The sequence below is a fragment of the Gobius niger genome, assembly GCF_951799975.1.
Source record: "Gobius niger genome assembly, chromosome: 19".
Classification (NCBI taxonomy): domain Eukaryota; kingdom Metazoa; phylum Chordata; class Actinopteri; order Gobiiformes; family Gobiidae; genus Gobius; species Gobius niger.
The window spans coordinates 10,200,191-10,219,838 of NC_136870.1; the positions used below are offsets into that span (position 1 = coordinate 10,200,191).

General features: G+C 44.3%; 2 protein-coding genes across 2 annotated transcripts; one reads left to right on the top strand and one right to left on the bottom strand.

The window, feature by feature from the left end:
- The first annotated feature begins 94 nt into the window (after positions 1 to 94).
- Positions 95 to 4,390, top strand: faap100 (FA core complex associated protein 100). Its single transcript, XM_079577533.1, has 8 exons — positions 95 to 449; positions 521 to 639; positions 734 to 1,524; positions 2,083 to 2,239; positions 2,319 to 3,183; positions 3,270 to 3,380; positions 3,830 to 3,913; positions 4,198 to 4,390. The coding sequence occupies exons 1-8, from the start codon at positions 285 to 287 to the stop codon at positions 4,321 to 4,323; spliced, it is 2,418 nt and encodes an 805-aa protein (XP_079433659.1). The 5' UTR covers positions 95 to 284; the 3' UTR covers positions 4,324 to 4,390.
- Positions 4,391 to 5,089: 699 nt separating this feature from the next.
- On the bottom strand, positions 5,090 to 16,041 carry fscn2b (fascin actin-bundling protein 2b, retinal). Its single transcript, XM_079577534.1, has 7 exons — positions 15,007 to 16,041; positions 14,636 to 14,734; positions 13,386 to 14,112; positions 8,478 to 8,634; positions 7,237 to 7,358; positions 6,994 to 7,161; positions 5,090 to 5,819 (listed from the first exon to the last, which is right to left on the bottom strand). The coding sequence occupies exons 2-7, from the start codon at positions 14,726 to 14,728 to the stop codon at positions 5,614 to 5,616; spliced, it is 1,473 nt and encodes a 490-aa protein (XP_079433660.1). The 5' UTR covers positions 14,729 to 14,734; positions 15,007 to 16,041; the 3' UTR covers positions 5,090 to 5,613.
- Positions 16,042 to 19,648: the final 3,607 nt, after the last annotated feature.

Sequence of the window (19,648 nt, forward strand, 5' to 3'; positions counted from 1 at the left end):
ATGGTAGCATTTAATTCACTCGCTTGGTGATTAAAGTGTGTGTAGTTACAGTTAACCATAAGCCCATAGTTTGTTTTGTTTTTCACCCCCACAAACTTCTTTCTGTGCGTTACTGAATCATGGGAAACGGAGTCCTTACTATTATTGGTCCAGCTGAGAGGCGCGGAAGTTTGCGTGCACTGTCAACACTGAACTGAACCAGTGGCTAGCCTCTTCCCCCCCTCTCCTATTTGTATTTTAAGTAATATATTTTACTCCTCAAAGTCTGTGCCCGCGTGGTTGTCATGACGGGACGGTGCGCTGTTGAGACTTTGGCGGAGTTTGGCTTTTGGGCTACACCTAAAACCTCAGGGATCACCACATTGGACTCTGGGACAGGGGCACGCGCGTTTATCTACAGTGGATGCGAGGAGGTCTTTGTATTTGACTTAAAAGAAAAGAAACTCACGGTCAGTTGATTTTTGCTCTCCACATCTGCCAGCTGTTAAAACTGTAATGTCAAGTTTGTCTTTGTTTTTAGGGCATCTTGCAGTTTCCAGACCCAGTTAGTGACATTGTTCAAAGTGAGGACAAGCAGCATCTCTATGTAGCTTGCAGGAGCGCAGTTTATCGCGTCCAATTACCACCTATTCTCTCCAGGTACGTACTAATAAAAGCGGTTGCAATTACAGTCAGTGCTACAGGCAGTGTAAGGACTTCTGTTGTCTTCAATCATGTTGTCTCACCTCCACAGATTTTCCTCCACCCAATCTACAAGCCCCACAGAGCTCAAAGTAGCTTCTGAAGATATAGTCATAAGAGAGGAGGGGGTGTTATGTCTTATCACAGTTGGGACGGTGCTGGTGACCCTGTCCCGAAGAGACCCATCCTGGATATTCACTGTGAACAAGCCAGGAGAGCAACCTGGCCTCTATGAGATGTTAAGCTCATTTTGTTTACCAATTATTTCAGATGGAGGAGAAGAAAGGAAACCTGTGATGAATTATGTCTGTTTGGGCGATTCGTCGTCAGAGATTAAGTTGGAGCCCACACTTTTCAAGCTTTTATTCGGCGTAGACTCTGCCCTCATCAAATCTCCAATAGTTTTATGTGGCTTTCCGGACGGACGTCTGTGCTCCTTGTCTCTGCGTCTCCCAGGAATCCGCGTCTTTCATAGCCTGGAGGAGCCCGTGGTGTTTGTCGGAGCATCTGTCGTCATGGAAACGGATGCTCGCTGCCTGGTGGCTGTGGGCGAGAACGGCAGAGTGCTGGTCATAAAGACATGTAAAGGAGCCTCAGAGGAGGGAGGCACGCAAGTTACTTTCGCCGAGGGTTGCGTGCCGGGACCGGTGATGTCGGTCTGCGCGGACCAAAGCGGTCTGTATCTAAGCACTGGGTCAGACCTGCTGTCGCTCAGGCTGACAGAGGAGTCGAGCCAAAGCGACGGGCCTGAACTGACCGACAAAGGGGTCACCGTGCAGAGCCCCATCAGCTTGAATGTGGGTGGAATCAGCGCATTGACTAAACCAGTGTTCAGTACTGCAGGTAACGCACTATAAAAATCAGTCAAAATTAAGGCTGCGCAATATTGGAGAGAAACAGTTTTGCAGTTTGTGTTTGGTTAACCCCTTAACCAAGCACATCTTCTCCAGTTTTACCCAAATCTAAAAGTTTCTCGGCTGGAGCTTACAGCCTATAGACCAGGGTTACGCCTCATTTGAAAGCTAAGACCTATAAAAATCATCTAAAGTTCATCCTTGTTTTTCTTATCACGTTTTTGTTGCGGTTTTTGATCACGTTTTCATTATTCTTTCAAAATTGTGACCAAAACATGTCAAAAAAGCAAAAACGCGATGAAAACACTACTAAAAAAGGATAAAAACATGACAATCATAATGAGGAAGAAGTTTAGAAGAGTTTTGTAGTTCTTAGCTTTCAAATGCCTTGTCACACCGGCCTGTAAGCGCCAGTTGAGAAGATGCGCTCATGGAGAGGCATTGGAGAGGCAATCATTGAAATTGCAATTGTGAAACATCAATATCTTGAAACATTTTGAAGCAGCCCAGGAAATGCCTTTATTGTTATTGGTTTGTATGTTTTTAGGTGAAGTGGAGCTGTTCAGTTTGTCCGACAAAGGGCGGCTAAGGCGGATCACCTTACCTAAATCCAGAGTGGACTCAGAATCCTCAACGCGGCGGAGAGCACAGACGGGCCGCAGTGTGAAGGACCTGCTCTCTGCAATCGGCGACGTGTGTGAAAGGTTTGCTTGAATCAGGACAGTTTGATACGAAACTGCAATTCGTCACATCAGATCATAACAAACCGCTCTCCTTTTCTAGAGCATCACACTTAAAGACTTCCATCAAATCCCAAAACCAGATCCTCCGGCGCCTAAACCAAGTTGTGAATGTCAGCTTCCTCTTGTTGAACGCAAGCGATGGCGCGGAACAGCCGATCAGATGCCACGCCACGACTGAGTGGACCAGGCTGCTTCTGAAGGACTCCTTACACCTCACGTGTGTCTTGGAAAACAACAGCCCTTATTTGCTAGAACAAGGCTGGATACTGAACATCACTGTGTGCCCTCTCTCAGATATTTCACAAGAGCAAAGCGCATCCACTAACTACTCATTCCCACTCTGCAGTCTCAACCCAGGACAGAAATCTGAAGTGACTCTGCCTTTAACTGCCGCAGACGATACGCTCTTTCCCATAACAATTAGCTGCGTGCTAGTTTTTTCACTTGGGACTCTTTTCGATGAGAAGCAGTTAGTGAGTCTATTAAAAGTGCAAAATAGCGCGATTAGCTTGCCCTTGAACTCCCTGACAGTGGATTGGTTACATGCGCTGCGGCTCAGCACCTCCGCAAGTGACAAAACTGTGGCGACCTGCGCCAGAACCAAGACTTCAGACGCTTTACGTGGATTTTTAAAGTCAAAAGGTAAAGAAAGAGTTGAGAAAGGGGAAGGCAAAGCGTATTCGGCTAGTGTTAAGATATCGTGTGATTTACTTAGAGATGTGCTTCAGTCCAAAAGCTCAGATAAGGAGAGAAAAGAATCGAATCTGTGCGTTATGTTGCTGGATTGGCTGTTGTCTGAGCCCCACAGAGAAGTGGCAGGGCACCCGTCGGAAAGCAGGACTCACGGTGCAGTGCTACATGGTCAAGGCCCAAATGGACGCCTCATCAAGCTGGTCACAAAGGAGGTAAACTATTATTTTCATTTAGTCCTAGCCAACCAAATAGTCGAATAACATAGTTGTATTTGATTAATCCTTGGTTTCTTTTCTAGGTGAATGTTGGGGTTGAGAAGGAGGCCCTGGCGGCGGTGGAGGTTCAGGTGGAGAGCTCGTCATTGGCGGCTGTGTGTGGATTACATCATGCCATCATAGACAGAGTGCAGGTATTTAAATGGGTTGTGATTTTTATTTTAACAATGAAAGTCATGCCAGATTAAAAAAAACTACAAACGCTTCACTCAGATCAGCCATGAAAAGCCACGTGTAAATGATTGTGTGTATCTTTTGTGTCTGTTAGTAGTGTAGTAATAAAGGAAGAGAGACGTCTAATGTTGTAAGATTCGCTTGTGGAGCTTATGTACAGTATTGTTGCACGGCGACAGTAATGCTTCTCCTTTCATATACACACCCTGTGCTCGTGAAATAAACATCAGAAAAATAGAAACTACATATTCAATTTGTTAATGAGTGGTAGGATTGAAGTAGTTGAAAGTAGTAGCTGCTTGTACCGAAACATTGTTATTGTTGCTCCGTTTGATTAGGCTCAGAACACCCACACGAGAAAACAATGTGAAAAAATATCACTGAACCCATTAAACCTTGCGTCGCACAGGCTCTGGTGAAGAGGGCACCCACGAAGTCTTCATCTCTGAGTGTCGAGAGCTTAGGTTTAAGACCAGCACTACAGCGGGCCGAGGTAATGTCAAGTACTATTGTCAAGTCCCATGCCACTGTTGACTCTTCATAATATCATTAGCATTTATGTACAAACAAAAAGGTTTCAGCTGATGCAGTTCAGGTGGGTGGAAGGAAAACTGTTGTGGAGATGGCAATAATGACAATAACAAAACATAATTGTGCTAAAAAAAAACTGTTTTTTAAGTAATGTAAGGGTTGTAAATTAATCCACATTGGTATTGTTCGTTTGTTTTATTATTATGTGTTATTTTTGAACTGTGTTTTGTAATCCTTTTTTGCCAGCACTTGTTGCAGCAGATCCACGATGGCCGCGTCTCCGGAGCCATTGGCGTGACTTCAGGTCACATGACCCGGTCACTTCTGAAGGTGTACCAGGAGCTGCGTGAACATCCTCTGGTCATATTGTAGATCCACAAGGGACTCCGCGGCTCTAAGTATTACACAATGTTATGATGTTTTTAGCCTTGAATTCTTGATATTTATGGGAAATAAAAAATACACATGGCAAGACCTGTATATATTCTCTGTTGTTGCAGTACAATTAATTTAAATAGTTCTTTTTCAATGCAGGATTACAAATAGTTTGAAGTGATGTCAGATTGTTTTTTTCCGGATGTGTGGGGTCACTTTCACACATGCTGCTGTGTTGAACCACAGGGGTGCTACCTACGCAAAAGGCACCTCTGAACAGAACACCTAGTGATGCTGGGTGATATCTCTATCATTAAATGCCCTAGAGCACTTACATACACCTACTGTAATAAAAAAAAAGGCACGCACTGTTTATAGTGTATTTATGTCTAATTATAACCCATGGCCTAGTTTTACAAGGTTACCCAAGGTCTTTCTCTTTAAAGCATTTTGGGACACCTCATCCAAAAAGGTGACACTGCTTTTTTATATTCCCAGATAGAAGTTTTCAGACACAATTAGTTTTAATCTTGGCATTTACAGCTTTGGATAGATAATTGACCCTGAAATGGAGGGTTCACTGATTCCAAGTAAAGTGTTTATCGATCCTTTTAAATACTGTCATGAACCGCATCCATCTGCTTTATATTACCGGGCAACAATTATGAACATCCCTGTAGTTCTCTCTCTGAACGAGTCTCTTTTGTTTCAACCTGTAACCCAAGTATCTTCGCATCCACAGCGGCACCGTGATGATGAATGCTTTTACTCTGTGACCTCACTTGTCCTGGTAACTGTGCGTCTCATATGGCCCCCTGATTCACTGTACTTTTGCCCGGAGTGTTGACAAGTGTCATTACACCTGTTGTAAGACACGATACAGACGTAGAGGAAAGGGGAGCGTTGTAGGTCACAATGACGCTTTGAAATATTAGACAAGGCAACACGGTTTTCTTTGTTCTTGGGACATGCAAAAAAAAAAAAAAAAGATTTATTAAACGCAAGCAATTCACTCAGTTTTCATTATAAAATACTGACAGTGGAAGTTCATCGTCTTCTTGGCTCTGTAGTACGGTGGGTTCAGAAAGCTTTCAGCCCTCCTTCAATTATTTCCAATTTGTGTAACAGTCTGATGTAATACATAGATATATAAATGGAGCATGAATGCTTCCTGAACCCGCTGTATATTCTTGTCCTTGCACTTTCCCTCTTAGAGTCTCTTTGATACAAAAAGCAAATCCTGATTTCGGGAATTGCTTTGAAAGTCTTTTAACCGTTTTCTGTTGATCAGTACTCCCACAGGACAGAGTTGTTGAGGGTTAGTCCGTCTCCCTTCAGTAGTCCTCCCGGGTCTCCGCGCAGGTACTTGCCGTTCTTGCCCCGGATCGCCAGACGCCCGCGCTCCAAAAGCTCGATGGAGAAATCCTCCGGGACCTCCCCGTCCGAACAAACCACCAGAGAGCTGTTCACGTACCAGTACTGACCCGTCACACCTGGAAGGATCAAGTACAAGTGAGCAAAAACGCACTACATTACACACAGGGACAGTTAAAAAGTCAAATTATTTACTCATGCTGGAGTACTGTTACTTTGAACTCATTTAAGAAGTCAAAAATAAAAGTATATTTAAAAGTATTAGCTGAAAAGGCTTCTTGAGATATACTCTGTTCTATATTTACATGGGGCAAGGTGAACAAATGTATGGCGGTTCATATTTGTTAGACCCCGTCCGATATATCGGCCGATATCTACGGAATCGAAAGCGAGACTTCCCTTTTGTTTTGCATTGGAAAGAGCTCAGTCAGGGCCTTAAATGAGTGCCACAAGTTTGTTCACCTATTGTATTTATTTTATGGTGTAGACTTTTGCGTATAATTTCTGAATTTGTGTTTCCAAAAAGCTCTCTCTGAAGTGCCTACTGAATAAATCAGTGCTATGCCCCTCATACAGCGCCCCCTGCTGTCACTGTTCAACACTGACACGTTAAGAAGCATCATACACAGGATTATTGACATTTTCTATTGATTTATTAAAAATATTGACTAAAAATATCAGCAGTGCATATCGGCCTTAGAAAAACCCATATCGTTGACCTCTATTACATATATTTCTATGATTGAAACCTTTACTATGGTAATCAATGTTTAACTGTAGGTTATTTGAGAGATTTAAAAAAACTACATCAAATGAAATTATTTAGAAATTGGCTATCGGCCCGCCCCCTTGATATCGGACCCCAAACATCCATACCGGTTGAGCCCTAATATTTATATCAGTATTTAGGTATTTAGGTTAGGGTTTTTTTGTGTTACCTTCGCTCCTCGTAAACGATCTGTCTATTCTCTCAAAGAGCTACTGGCAGTAATCATGTTTACTGGCCCCACTTTGTAATGTGAATTATGTGTGAATGGGCACATATTTGGCCCCAAAACGGAACGAATGAAAATGTACCCAGAAATACACCTTAGAAGTGAGATCAGGGAAATAATTCCTAAGATAAGGTAGAAGAACACTGTAAAAGCAGTAGATCAGTAAAAAACTAATCCTCTGTCATCAATACAGAAGATTTAGGAAATTTCACATTTCAGTTTTGAGTAGTTGACTCAAAAAAGTAACTTAGTAACTCACAGCTATCATACATAACACAATAGCTCTGTCCCCTCTTACCTTTGATTTGATAGGCCCCGTTGCTGTATTGAAGTGTAAAAATGTCGTAAATTGATCTGCTTGCGTCCAATGTGTTGGAGTTTTTGTGATGGCAGATGAAACCATTCTGTCCCCTCAAAATCAGCATCGGCCGGTTTATCAGTTTTATAGACAGCAGTTCATCCTCACCTAAACAAGTGCAACAAAATGATGTCAAAATCAATTTCTCTGATTTTGTGATCATACCAGAAATTCCAAACTTACCCACTGAATCACTGACCGCGAGCAGCTGACCGTTCTTCTTAGTGCAGACATATTTTCCATTGCTGGCTTTCAGTGCCACCTTGTGGCCAAGCCACTCCACTGAAAACATGGTGTCTGCCGACCTACAACATTAACACAGATGGATTATAAAACGCTCAATCTGTACCAAAGAATGATAGACTTTTAAGTAAAGAATGAATAAAATGGAACTGGAATAGAAATGGCTGCTGCAAACACAAGTTCCCATCATCCCATCCATGTAAGCATGTTCCACAACTTTCAGGGAGTAGTGTTCAGCATTGGGGACACTTTGGGTTACGCTTGCTCTTAATACCACAGGCGCAATGCAATGATCTACAAATGACTGCAAACACAATACACTGCGACTGTGCAAAATATATTTCACTCTGCAAGTATAAAAAGTTGGTACAGCTTCTTTAAAAGCTTCTTGATTTTGTGTTTTATTGACATGCTTTAAAGCTGACATTTTAGCTGATCTCCATGACAAAGCAGGTCAGTCAGCGCCGTATTGGAGGATAGACCTTTTAACCCCCGCTTTAACCGAGCACATCTTCTCGAGTTCAGCTTTACCCAAATCTAAAAGCTTCTCGAGCTCACAGCCTATAGGCCAAAGTAACGCCTCATTTGAAAGCTAAGACCTACAGAACTCATCAAAGATCTTTCCTTGCATTGTCACTTTTTTGTCGTCTGTTTTTGTTGCTTTTTTCATCACTTCTTAGTCGCCCGTTCATTTTTGTCGCTATTTTATAGTTTTTTTCAAGAAGCTTGTAGCTAGTTTAGCTTTTTTTTGGGGGGGGGTAAATTGAACTGGAGAATCTCTTGAGAGATCTCTAAAAGTTTGAAATTTCATAATTAAACCCTATTGCCTTTCGGGCTAGCAGCACTTCCATACACACTACATTACTGGCAAAATACTTTGTACTATAGCTATTTTTATGCTTAAAGATGTTGCCGCATTTTGTGCAGTACCCCGTGGTTGTAATAATTCCTATTGCCTTTCTGTGACAGTAAAATAGTGAGAACAGCAGGATAGATGAGCAGTTCGTAGCTTTGTGATTGCAATTCATGTTCAGTTAGACATTACCTGCAATGGAAAAATGATCCAGTATGGCGGCAGGTGTTGGTTTTGTCACGTGACTCACAAAAACTGATATGTTTACATTTTCTTTGTGTATGTTTAAAAAGAAACCAGTGGATAGACTCGGCCTAGCTTCACTCACACTTCCGTGGCGGTGCTCTGGATGCCCCCGTGGGCCACCAGAGCCCAGTAGTTCCCTTGGCTGGAGCGGAACGTGCACTTTTTGCTCTCCTTCTCGAACTCCATCTGAAACGTCTCCATGTCTGTCTCGTCGTCCTGGTTAGCTGCGAGACTCACCCCTAGGAGATAATTACACAGCATTCAAACACCTGGACTGGGTTGTTAAATCTAGGAAACGTGGCAGATTTTCTCCATAACATTCAATTCATTCTGTGGGAATAGTTTGGTGGCTGCATTAGCTTGACCATGGCCACTACTGCTTTTTGAAAATGTGCACTTCAACGGACGACGGAGAACTTCCACAAACACATTCGATAGGACCAAAAGGAAGATGTTATTTTGGATGTCTGTCCCAAATGAAGCCGTCTCGTTATATTTTGGCAAACTCCTCCATTCCGCTGTACTAAACAGGCAGACAATAGCCCACTAATGAGATTGTGTATAGTTGCATTTAGCCAAACCCAGCATGAGCAACTCGATAATCATGTCTGATCCACGGATGTTTTAGGCTTTTTAAGTGGTTTTGTCTCATACTGCGCTCTTGATCTGCACTTGGCATTGTGCTTGCTTCTCTGGGGCGATTACATTTTCACTGATTAAAGATACAACTCTGGTAATATATGTTCATTCGTCTGGAGGTTTGCAGAAGATGTCTAATTAGAATGAAAGAACAGGATGAAAAAAAGAACTAGTGCCAGGATTTAGAGAGATCCTAAAAATGTGTTTTGTTTTCATCAAAGAAACAAACAGACTTTTCCCCACTCGCTCCTTCTGTGGATCAGTCTCGTCATTCTCCGAGTGAATTACATGTGATTTAAACCAATCACAGTAAAAGTGTGGACTTTCAAAAGCGGCAAAAGTTTTGATTAAGATACAAAGTGCACTGGAGTCATCGCAACATCGTCATAATCGTCGTTTTGATTTTGTTTCCATTTGTCCCTTCTCTTAAATCTCTTTGTAATCCTCAACAATCATATTTGGCAATTTCGTCTTTACATTCCCCTCTCCGCTGACCCCTCACCCCCGCCCCAGGCTGCCGGCGGCTCCACCTCTGCCCCCTCCAACCGGCCCTCCACGCAGCAGGCCTCAGACATAATCAGCTCCTGAGTGCTGCCCGTCCAATTCCTCGAAGCCCTCTCAATAAAAAATAAAAAAACGAAGGGGGGGAGGGAAACCAGAGAATTTTGTAGTCACACTTAGCGGGACGTGCCGATAATTGCCCACCCCGCTCAGACCTTAAGCCTATGTGGTCGTGAATGAGGACAGAGAAGGATAGACTATGTGCTAGACGAAGAGATCTGGACTTACTATAGATTCATTTTTACCAAGGGGGAGTGAACTGATTTCTTTATGTTTAAAATACTCCTGATACATGGTCAATGTATATGCACTCCGGTACCGTTTAACACTATAGTTTCCATTTTGTGCGTCCAAAGTCCAAAGAGAATAGAGAATTGGCTGTAGACCTGTTGATTAGAAAACTTATCATAAATTTAATGACAAAATTGCAGTCGTTCTGGAAGTGAATGTGTCTGGCTGGCTCTATTACGAAGTGCGTGTGTTCTTTTCTTCATACTTTTGTAGTTTAGTGGAATTACTGCAAGAAAGCTCAAAAAGTTCCCATGGTGTAATATCTGCTGCAATTCCTTCAAAGTCTTTAAAATCATCTGCAGTGCACCACCTGCAAGCAAGTGAAAAATCGCGTCAACAGGCTTGTGATTAGCGAAATGAAGCAATCTTCTCTATAGTCTTTCCCTTTAAGTGCCTCCGTTGCATTTGGGTCGAATCGTCAAAGAAAGATGTCATGGTAACTAAGCTCGCGGGCCGCTTTAATCACATCTCCCTCACCGCTGATGAACTCGTATCATAAGGTTGTACTACTAGCTAAAGTGTCATTGATCTCCAGTGCATTTGAAACAGCACCCCCCGCGCCTGTCCCGCACTTACATGCCTGCAGGGGCTTATCACTCTCATTCTCTCTCATCCCGATTCAATGTCATGCTTTGTCTACCTATTCCACGTGTCCATTTCACACTAATTCAGCCCAGAAATGATCTTCAGACAGGGCTCAGCTGGGACCCCGCCGCACCGCCCGCTCCCTGACAGATGAGCGGAGGATGCGGGGAGGGAAAGCAAGACGCGACAGAGAGAGAAAGAGAGAGGGAGAGATTGGATACGCTGCAACCCAAGCTCACGATCGGACGGATATCTGTGGACATGTTGATGACCATCTTGAGAAAAAGGCGCAGCTCGGTCAGGGGGGAGCTTGGGGTAATCAGATGTTGTCGCGAAACTCCGGCGATCACAGATAATAAGTAAAGGTTTGCGCCGTCCGTTTGGCGCGGGACCCACTGACCAGCTCCACTTTCTGCCGTTGTCCTACCTGCAGCTTGCAAGTGGAGCAGGCCTAACTAATCCATCAACCATGCACGGCCCTGACATCTATTATTAATGGGTAGCTGATGCCACTATCCCCCTGTCCCTCATTTTCTTCTTTTCTCTTTCTTTCCCCCCCAATTCCATCACCCCTTCACAACTACAGCTGGTGTTTTTTTTCATTAATCTTTTATTCATTTTACGCTCATCTGTTCTCTCGGCTGCCTGTGCCTGCCCATGCATCCATCCTATTTGTACACTAGGCCCGTGTGTATGTGTGTGTGTGAAAATGGAAACTTTGTGTCTTTTAACAGTTTTAGGCCAGAGTGCGGCACTTTTGGGTTGAAGGAACCGCTGGGAGGTGACGGGAAAAGTGATGACAGATCTGGAGGAGCTGCTAACGCTGACAAAAGCGCCTAAACGACAAGGAACTGAAGCGAAACCCTTTGACTCGCGTGGCCTTTTACCCGGTGTTGCTATGTATTGAGTCGTAGACATGCCATTTGCAAGGGCTGTGGCATTAGTAGACTCCAAATTGTGAGTTGGAAAATACTAATTGAATCCAGGAAATATATTTTTGCCATATTGCCCAGCCGTACCATTTGCTCTTACTTTTTCCAGCAATGCGGCTACAATGCAAATTTATGTGCATAAAGAAAACAATAGCCACCTGTTTCCGATGCTCTCACATATATCTGTCTTATAGCCCTTATGAGACACATCCCACACTCTAACCTCCCTTTCCCCCACTTCCACTTTCTCCTTTATCAAAGCAAGGCTACAGAAGCGAGTCGGTTAGTTCAAGAAGTATGTAAAATTATTTTCTGTTATCTCAACCTTTTGCATTTCCCTCAGTGCGTTCTCTTGATTTGCAGCACCAGTCCGATAGTAGCGGAGTTGGTGGGTTAGATTGGGGGACTCAGCGGGGCAGGAGCTTTGGCCCCAGGTGAGAGGCAGCTAGGGTTTCTGAAAGCAGACTCCCCCCAGCCTTCCAGGAACAGGGGCCAACTGCATTAATAATTCATCACACCTCACCTCACCACTCGCCGCAGCAGGACAGTATGGTTGTGTGTGGGCGAGTGTGTGCAAGAAAGATAAAGCTTTTGTTTGTGCCGAACAAGTGTAGGAAGAGAAAGGGAGAAAGGGGGAGGAAGAGAAAAGGGCTGGGTGTGCGCTGCGTGTGGTGGGAGCAGTAAATGTGTACATTATTGTATATCAGGAAGATTATGTGTGATTTAACTCAGCCTTATCCCTCCATCCACTCAATTAATCATCCCCCGAGTTTCCCATCATTTGGTTTGTGCCACAGCTCCCAGTGCTAACCAGGAACAATGAGGAGGACAGATTCTGTTACAGGACCAATGCTGGGGTAACTCGAACCCCCAGACAAGAATCTGCCGCCTACAGATGGGTGTCATGACCAAGTATGCTGACAAGCACTTTGGTCTGTGCTAATCTGCCCCAAATCCAGTCTCCAATCAGACCACTAAACCATACTGGTCATTGGAAGCTTCTGCAGGGCCTTCTGTTTCACATGAAACATGAACTGAAATACTGCAAATGTCCATGTTTTTCTACTGTCCATACAAGCTGTCCCCTTAATGTAGCGAAGAAATAACTTTGAAGCTGCTGTGTAGCAGGTGTAATCCATCAGCATGCTATTGTGCCGCCATGGCTGCATGCTGATCAAATAACGCTCCCCTACAGCTCCGTCAAAAGACAGTTGCGTAAATACATAATATAGTATCAACACAGCACTGCTCTGTGGTATATAGGTTACAAGCAGCTGTTTCCATGAGCCCAGGGGCACTGGCTCCGAATGTTAACACAATTATCACCAACGACTAAGAGGAACATTGGAGGAAATGAAGGCTTTTAAGACCCCACACTTTGATTGATTATGTGATGAAAGTAGAAGTCTAAGCAGTTTTCTGGAGTTTTTTGTGGCTGGGGCCAACATTATGCCTCAAGTGAAATTCTGTTCCGGTAGTTAGATAATATATAATGGTATTTTATTTATACAATTGTTTTGTATGAACCTTTTCGATGTCTGGAATATATAATAACTTCCCATCTACTGGATGAGATGATAAAAAGTGGGTTGATTATTATCTCTGCTGAGTTTGATGAAAGATCCTCCCCCTCAGTACGTGATGTCACGTGGATGCACTACATTACCCATAATTACACTGCCTGCCCGTGCTATCAGACCGTAATCAGCTGAGAGCAGCCAATTTCTTTGAGCATGTCCACTTGGTATTGTGCTTCCTGTGAATGGTTAGCCCGCTTTTCTTTTGTTGGAGCACTCTATAGCACTGTATGTATGAGGCCTGATAGTGGGAGCTGCAGTACCTGTAGTAACCTCTACTCCTCATTATGCATGTAGGTCAGATGAATTATCTGATGGTTTGCAAACCCACTGAGCAGCTCCTGAGGCCATTTTACATCGTAGGTTGTCTTCTAAAATTTTCAATGTCACTGATGTTTCCCTTACCTTGTCTTATAGAGACGTATCGAGCGTTGGCTGCCGTCAGAACCACCTGTGGGTGGCTCTCTTCTAAGTCGAACAGTTCGTCTTTGCCTGGCTTAGAGCAGCGTCCAGACCTCAGTGTACCAGTGGGCCCCATAGGAGACAGGTACTTCCCTTCACAGTCTTTAAAAGCCAGCTTCCCAACCTTAAACTCGAGCGTGTACGCCGTGCCTCTTCCACTCTGCGTCAAGAGCTTGCCATCATTGCTAAGAAATCGACTGTCACAGGTCTTTAGGCCATACTTTCCATCCAAGTAGACCAAGGTCAAGAGTGCCGCCACCCCCCAAGGAATGTTCATGTCCACCGCAACCTCCCCGTCCTCTGTAGAGAGGCGGACATAGCGCTTGCGAGCAACAGAGCGTAAGTTAGCCTGCGGGTGTAAGGCCAAATGCATGGCCCACAGCTCGGTGTCGCTGATGAACTGTGCGAAGCAGGACAGGTAGTCACGGGAGCCGCCAAAGAAGCGCAGGTGCGGCTCAGACTGGAGCGCCCACCGACCATCGGACTGGGCGACAATGAGGAAACGGCATTCTGAGATGTGACTGTCAGCCTCACAGCTCACCTTGCCGTCTTTGTCCGAGGCCAGGTAGCGGCCAAGGTGACTGCGCAAGTAGACGACATGAGAGTCCTTGGAGTCCTGCTCCAAAGTCCACACCTGCTTCTTCTTTAGGCTGGGGGCTGACGCGTTCACCTGGGCAGACAGAGAGAAAGGGCAGCTCTGAGTTTTTCTAGAGGCCAAAAAAGAGCAGATCTCAGGATTAATCAGTTGATTCTTTTCAAAGGTCAAAGATTATATGTATAGTAGTTATAAGATCCTGCTCTGACCACTCCGCCAAATCAGATTGTTATTTGACCTTTATGTAACCAGGAAGATTCAAAGTCAGCTTTTCGGGGGAGACCTGGGACCCTGATGTACATGTTTTTAGACAAACTTTATATATATATATATAATATATATATAATATTTCGATAATTTAGAAATAAAGTTAATAGAATTGTACTTGTGGTGTGTTGTGCAAACTGTTAACAATTGTCTTAGAAGTAAAATGTTCCTCCTGACAATAATTGCAATATGTTAACTTACCTACACATACCTACACAAAAAAACTAATTCTATGATAATAAACCATGAATACACAATTAGAACCATTGACTACAGTGATTTGGTCAGTGAAAGTGGACACATGATCTTGTTGGATCCAGGTATTGCAAACCTTGAAGCCAAAGCTCTCGGCGGTGAGATAGCGACCCTCATGGTTGATCAGCCCGAACTGCAACTTGAGGGGGAGGTTCCCATTGGCGGGCATTTTTACCTGCAAACATCACATTTATTAAGACACATGTGAGAGCGAAGGAGTGAACCGAGTTTCTAAAGAGGGCTAAAAATATCATTTATTTAAAAGAAAAAAAGCCAAGGTGGGTAGGTGAGGCCACGGAGGATGTCAGTATGCACAACTCTTACAGGCAGGAAATCAATCCATTAAGGTACAGTGTATAAAGCACTTTGAATGACCACAAATCCCTTCCCCCCGCCCGTGACTTCATTACACGTTTTTCCAGCCGCACAGCCTCCTAATTTACTTACTGTGGTTTTGTGGGCTTCCTCTTTGCAGTTTTCTGTGGCTCTAATTCCAAGCTCCCCCGATTTAAGAGGCTTCTTTCACCAGGCGTCCTCTTGTAATTCTTTCTCTCTCTCTTTCTTTCTCTTACTTCTTCTTCTTCACTTGCTCTTGCTCTTCTTTGCACCCCTTCCCCACCACCTTCCCTCTCCTTAATCAGGTTAGAGGCAGCAAAGACTCATGCCGGCCTTGATCTCTCTTCAGTCCGGACTTTGGGGCTTTCTTTTTTCCCCATAGACTAATTTTGTGTGTTGACTGCTTATCTCCACTTCTCCAGCTTTACCTTTTATTCTCACTCTCTCTGCTCTGCTCGCTGTCTTGTCCGGCTTCACAACATTTCTTGCTTGTTATTGAATGGTGAAAAATCGTTCCCACACCGAATCTTCCTCTTCTTCTTATTCCAGCTCCAAGCTCGGTGGCAAGTCGGATGACAATTTGATCGGCGAGCATCTGCGACTGTCCCGCAAATTTCTCAAGTCAACCCGCAAAGGCGCGCTAAAGGTGTGTAATCTTAAGCCTCTCCCTGTCGCTTTTCCCTGCCATCTCTTCCCTTCTTTCTTCTGGTCTTTTTCTAACCCGCCATGTGTCTAATCCTGCCTTTCTCCTCTCCTACCTCTTTCTGCGGCCCAGGTAACAATACAAACCCCAACACACACTTTACAGCAGTAGGTAACCGGATCGCTCCCTGTGCCTTCGGGCCAATTCAGCTCTCCTTACCTGTTTATGCCGCGTCTTGGGTTACACATCTTCTCTGATTGCAAGCTCTCCCTGGGTCAGACCTAATGGGAAATGCGTCTGCCGGTGCCCGGGGAGTCCGACTTTTATACATGGCACAGAGACGGCAGGTGTTTGTAAGAGGCAACAATAACAAGGCAATCAGCATATGGGGCGGCAGTTGAGACGGATCGTGTATGTGTGTAATCAAGCCGCGCCAATCAGCTTATTATAAGACTTCTTTGCAAGGTAAACAGACGCGTCTCTTCCCGAATCCGCCTAATCCTCTACCCAATCATTTCAACCTGGCTAATCTACGGCGGTCCCCCGATCAACCCCCCCCCCCACCCCCTCCCCGGGCCTTCTGACACACGCACGCGCACGCAGGCATAAAGTTGTCACTGGATAGAAACAATGCACAGAGATCAATGACCCCGAAGCAACATGTATGTCAACTCCACGCACGAGCGACCGCCCCGGGTTCATTGTAAACACCCGCCGCAAAGATTTACTTGACTTGAACAACGCAGGTCGCAAATGCAGATGGGGGGGGGGGGGGGGGGGTTAGGGTTGAAGAGCTTTAACATATCTAAGCTAAGATGTTCAATTTTCAAAGACTCTTTTTTTTAGAATAAACTGCAAACATGTAGGGCTTGCAACTGCTCAGTGAGCTCCTGCCAGCTTTTACAATGTAAGCTGAAAATACAAGACTTAAAGCCACACTACGCAACATTTCACCCTCTGAATTTCACTACGGGTATTTTTATTGGCAAAACAAACCCCAACAACACTCTCACTCATTGGCTTCAATTTCACTTGATGATAACTGGCCTAAAGTTTTGAACTTACCTACCAGTATAAACATTTGTCCACAGTGATTTTGTGCTGTCGTTTTTTGGAGTTCTTCATCAGCTATTCAGAGATATTTTGGCCGCTAGAACCATCGACCCGAGGCGCTAGGCAAAGACACACAGGTTCCTTTTCTAAGCAATTTCATAAGCCGCCCAGTTCACTTAAAATATAACCTCGCTGTTGGAAAACCCTGTCTGAATATTTTTCTGTTTAACAACAAAAAGCAGACGTTTTAAAACCCAAAAGACAAAATGTCACCTTTTTTTCCCGGCTGATGTTTGCCAGGCGTGCCAATATGAACAGTGATCAGATGCGCAGCTCTAAAGTAAATGCATTTCATTTAGGCCTACACTACACAAGCGACACGCCACAAAAATAACACAAGGACATGCACATTACTCACTAACAAAAAATCATAAAGTGTTATGGTTATGATTGCTATTATTTTCATTACTATTATCACTATTACTGTAGCTGTCATATGTATCCTATCCCACGCTTCATTAACTGTGTGCAGCGTGCGGACCCCGGGGGCTGACTTCATATTCCTGTGCTGTCTCACCCCTGACGCCTGTCCGCAGACAACCACATGTTTTAGTTTTCCCCCTTATTCTGGGATGGCGACTGTGCCAGGTTCACCGTGGCAACCATGGGATGGTGCTTTAGAAGCCATTACAGCGCTCTCTGATGACACTCAAATAGCTATCATTACACCTCCTCCAAGGAGACACACGGAGGGAGGAGGGAGAGGGGGATGAATAGGGAGGATGCAAAGCTAGGAAAGAGAAAGAGGAAAGGTGGCGAGGAAGGAATAGCGAGGTAGTAAATTACACAAACCTGGAAGTTTAAGATATAGTGGCTGTTTGGGGGAAGGATGAGAGAGAAAAGGAGCGAGTGAAGAAAAGAATGGCCAATTCAAAATGACCGCTTCTAAGTTAACAGCCTCTAGCGTTTTTCTACCCTATTAAGTTCTATTCTGCCATTACTGGGGACTGCGGGGTGCTGCCTCATACCCCACAGTGTCCCACTGCTCTGTGAGCCGCCCCTCTCACACACACACTCAGTGCAGGCAGTTTTCTGACCCATGCTATGTTTTTACCTCAATTCTTTGTTTCCCATCCTCATCTTGGCTAGTTCAATTTAAAGGTTGTGAACTGAATGAAGGGGATAGTATTTGGGACTGGGGTTTGTCCTTGATGGTTTACCGTGGCATTTTCTGCTTCAATGTAAAGTTTACAGATATGAAAAGTGTTCTGCAGTTAAATCAAATATGCCCTTGTCGTGTTGTACCTATTTATTTAGCCAGTTAGTTAGTTCTAAGTTGAAGGTCTGGGTTTTGAGACGTGTGGCATGGGGGGGGTGGAGGGACCAGGTGAGGAAGAATTTTTTTTAAAAGTGCATCGTAGATCATGTGAACGTGAATATTTCTGCCTGACATGAGCCCAGAAAGCGATTAAAACAAATTAAAACAAATGTGCACTTGACAGTAATGAAAGGGAAGTTGTAATTTTATATCTACTCTAAGTTGTCCTCTGATATTTTCCAACTGTCTCTTTCCATTTTAAGAGCTATATTAATTTTAGAAAATTAGCTTTTGTGTGAATTTACCATTACAATTTTCCCAGTTTCTCTCTGGTGCATTACCTTTGCATGTAGGAACAAAAACTGTTGCTTAGTATTGTCTGAAATGTTATTTTACTGACTGCCTTTAATTGGGCTTTTGTTCTTTTTTTTTGTTCTTTTTTGTTCTTTTCATTTTTCTTTTCTTCACAGTACAATGTGGAAATGGGTTATCCGATCCTCATGGCCTGTGCTTCCCAAAGCCACCTCTTAGGGGCAGTGTTAGCCTTCTTCTGTGCCCGATTTATATGAACACTGCCTATATATTTTTTGGAGTCTCAAAAAAAGAAAAAAAAGCGAGAGAAGATTGATGCTTGGTTTGTCAGTGTTGGTGCCTGTGTGACTGCAGAGCGTAGGAGGGGAGGGCTTTAGTGCTATTTAAAATGGCTGCTTTTAATGTCTCGTGCTTTTGGAGAAACTGTATGACGCCAACAAACAAGCAAGTCTTATCAACTGTAAAGCATTAGGACAATAAAAGTGGGCGGGGCGTGTGTTGTAACAATTATCACTCAGAACCTCGTAATGTGGCTTTGAGAGAAGCTGCAGAAGCCGCTCGGACCCTACAGCTTTAGACCCTGGATGTGTGAATGTGGTTATAGCTCACTGCTAAGTATGCATCTCTCATGTGCTTTTAATCCCACTGGTTTCCGTGCATGCTGATTTGATTATGATGAGGGCAACACACAAGGTTTAAAGGCTGCAGCAGAGCTGCTCTGGCCGCCTCGTGGGCTCAAACATAGTTCAGTGCATGCATTGCCCTCTTTTCTTAAATGTGTCTAAAACGACTCTTTGAAACAGTCCGGATTAACTGATGTATCGTGTTTCTAAAAACAAACCGCCTCTGAATCATTTATTAATTCACATTTGACTATTACAGAGCGGTGTGTGATTTATAGGTAGAGCAGCACCTTTCTGTGTGGTAGGAAAGAGTTAATAACAACGGGCTAAACGTGATGAGTGAGCGTACTCTGAAAAACAGCGAGCCAATCGGAATCCAGATTAACACCTTTCCTGGACCGGATTGGCCTGTATTCCGCTCGTTGTCTTTGGGATCTCATATCCCACGTGGGGCCACGGAGCCTCATTCGAGTGTCCATTGGCCAAGACCCGCCTGTTGAGAATATGCTGCTTTTATTGGCCCAGCTGCCGCGCTCTGCCCCTCCTCAGCCCCTCCTCTCCTTCCTCCACTTGTTTTTCCGTCCGCGAGGAAAGGAAATATCCCTCTCGCGAGCTCCGTGGCTCGCGCGGCAGCCGCGTTGCCGCCGCCGCTTCATTCAAGGAGGCGCATGAACACAGAGCTGACATTTCGCACCGTGCGAAGCTTTGAGCGACACAAAACGCGGAGACACGATAAGTACTTATTTAACCCGCATCTGCGACTGTGGACGAGCGGATTTGGTTTCATTGTTTTTGCGTCAGCTT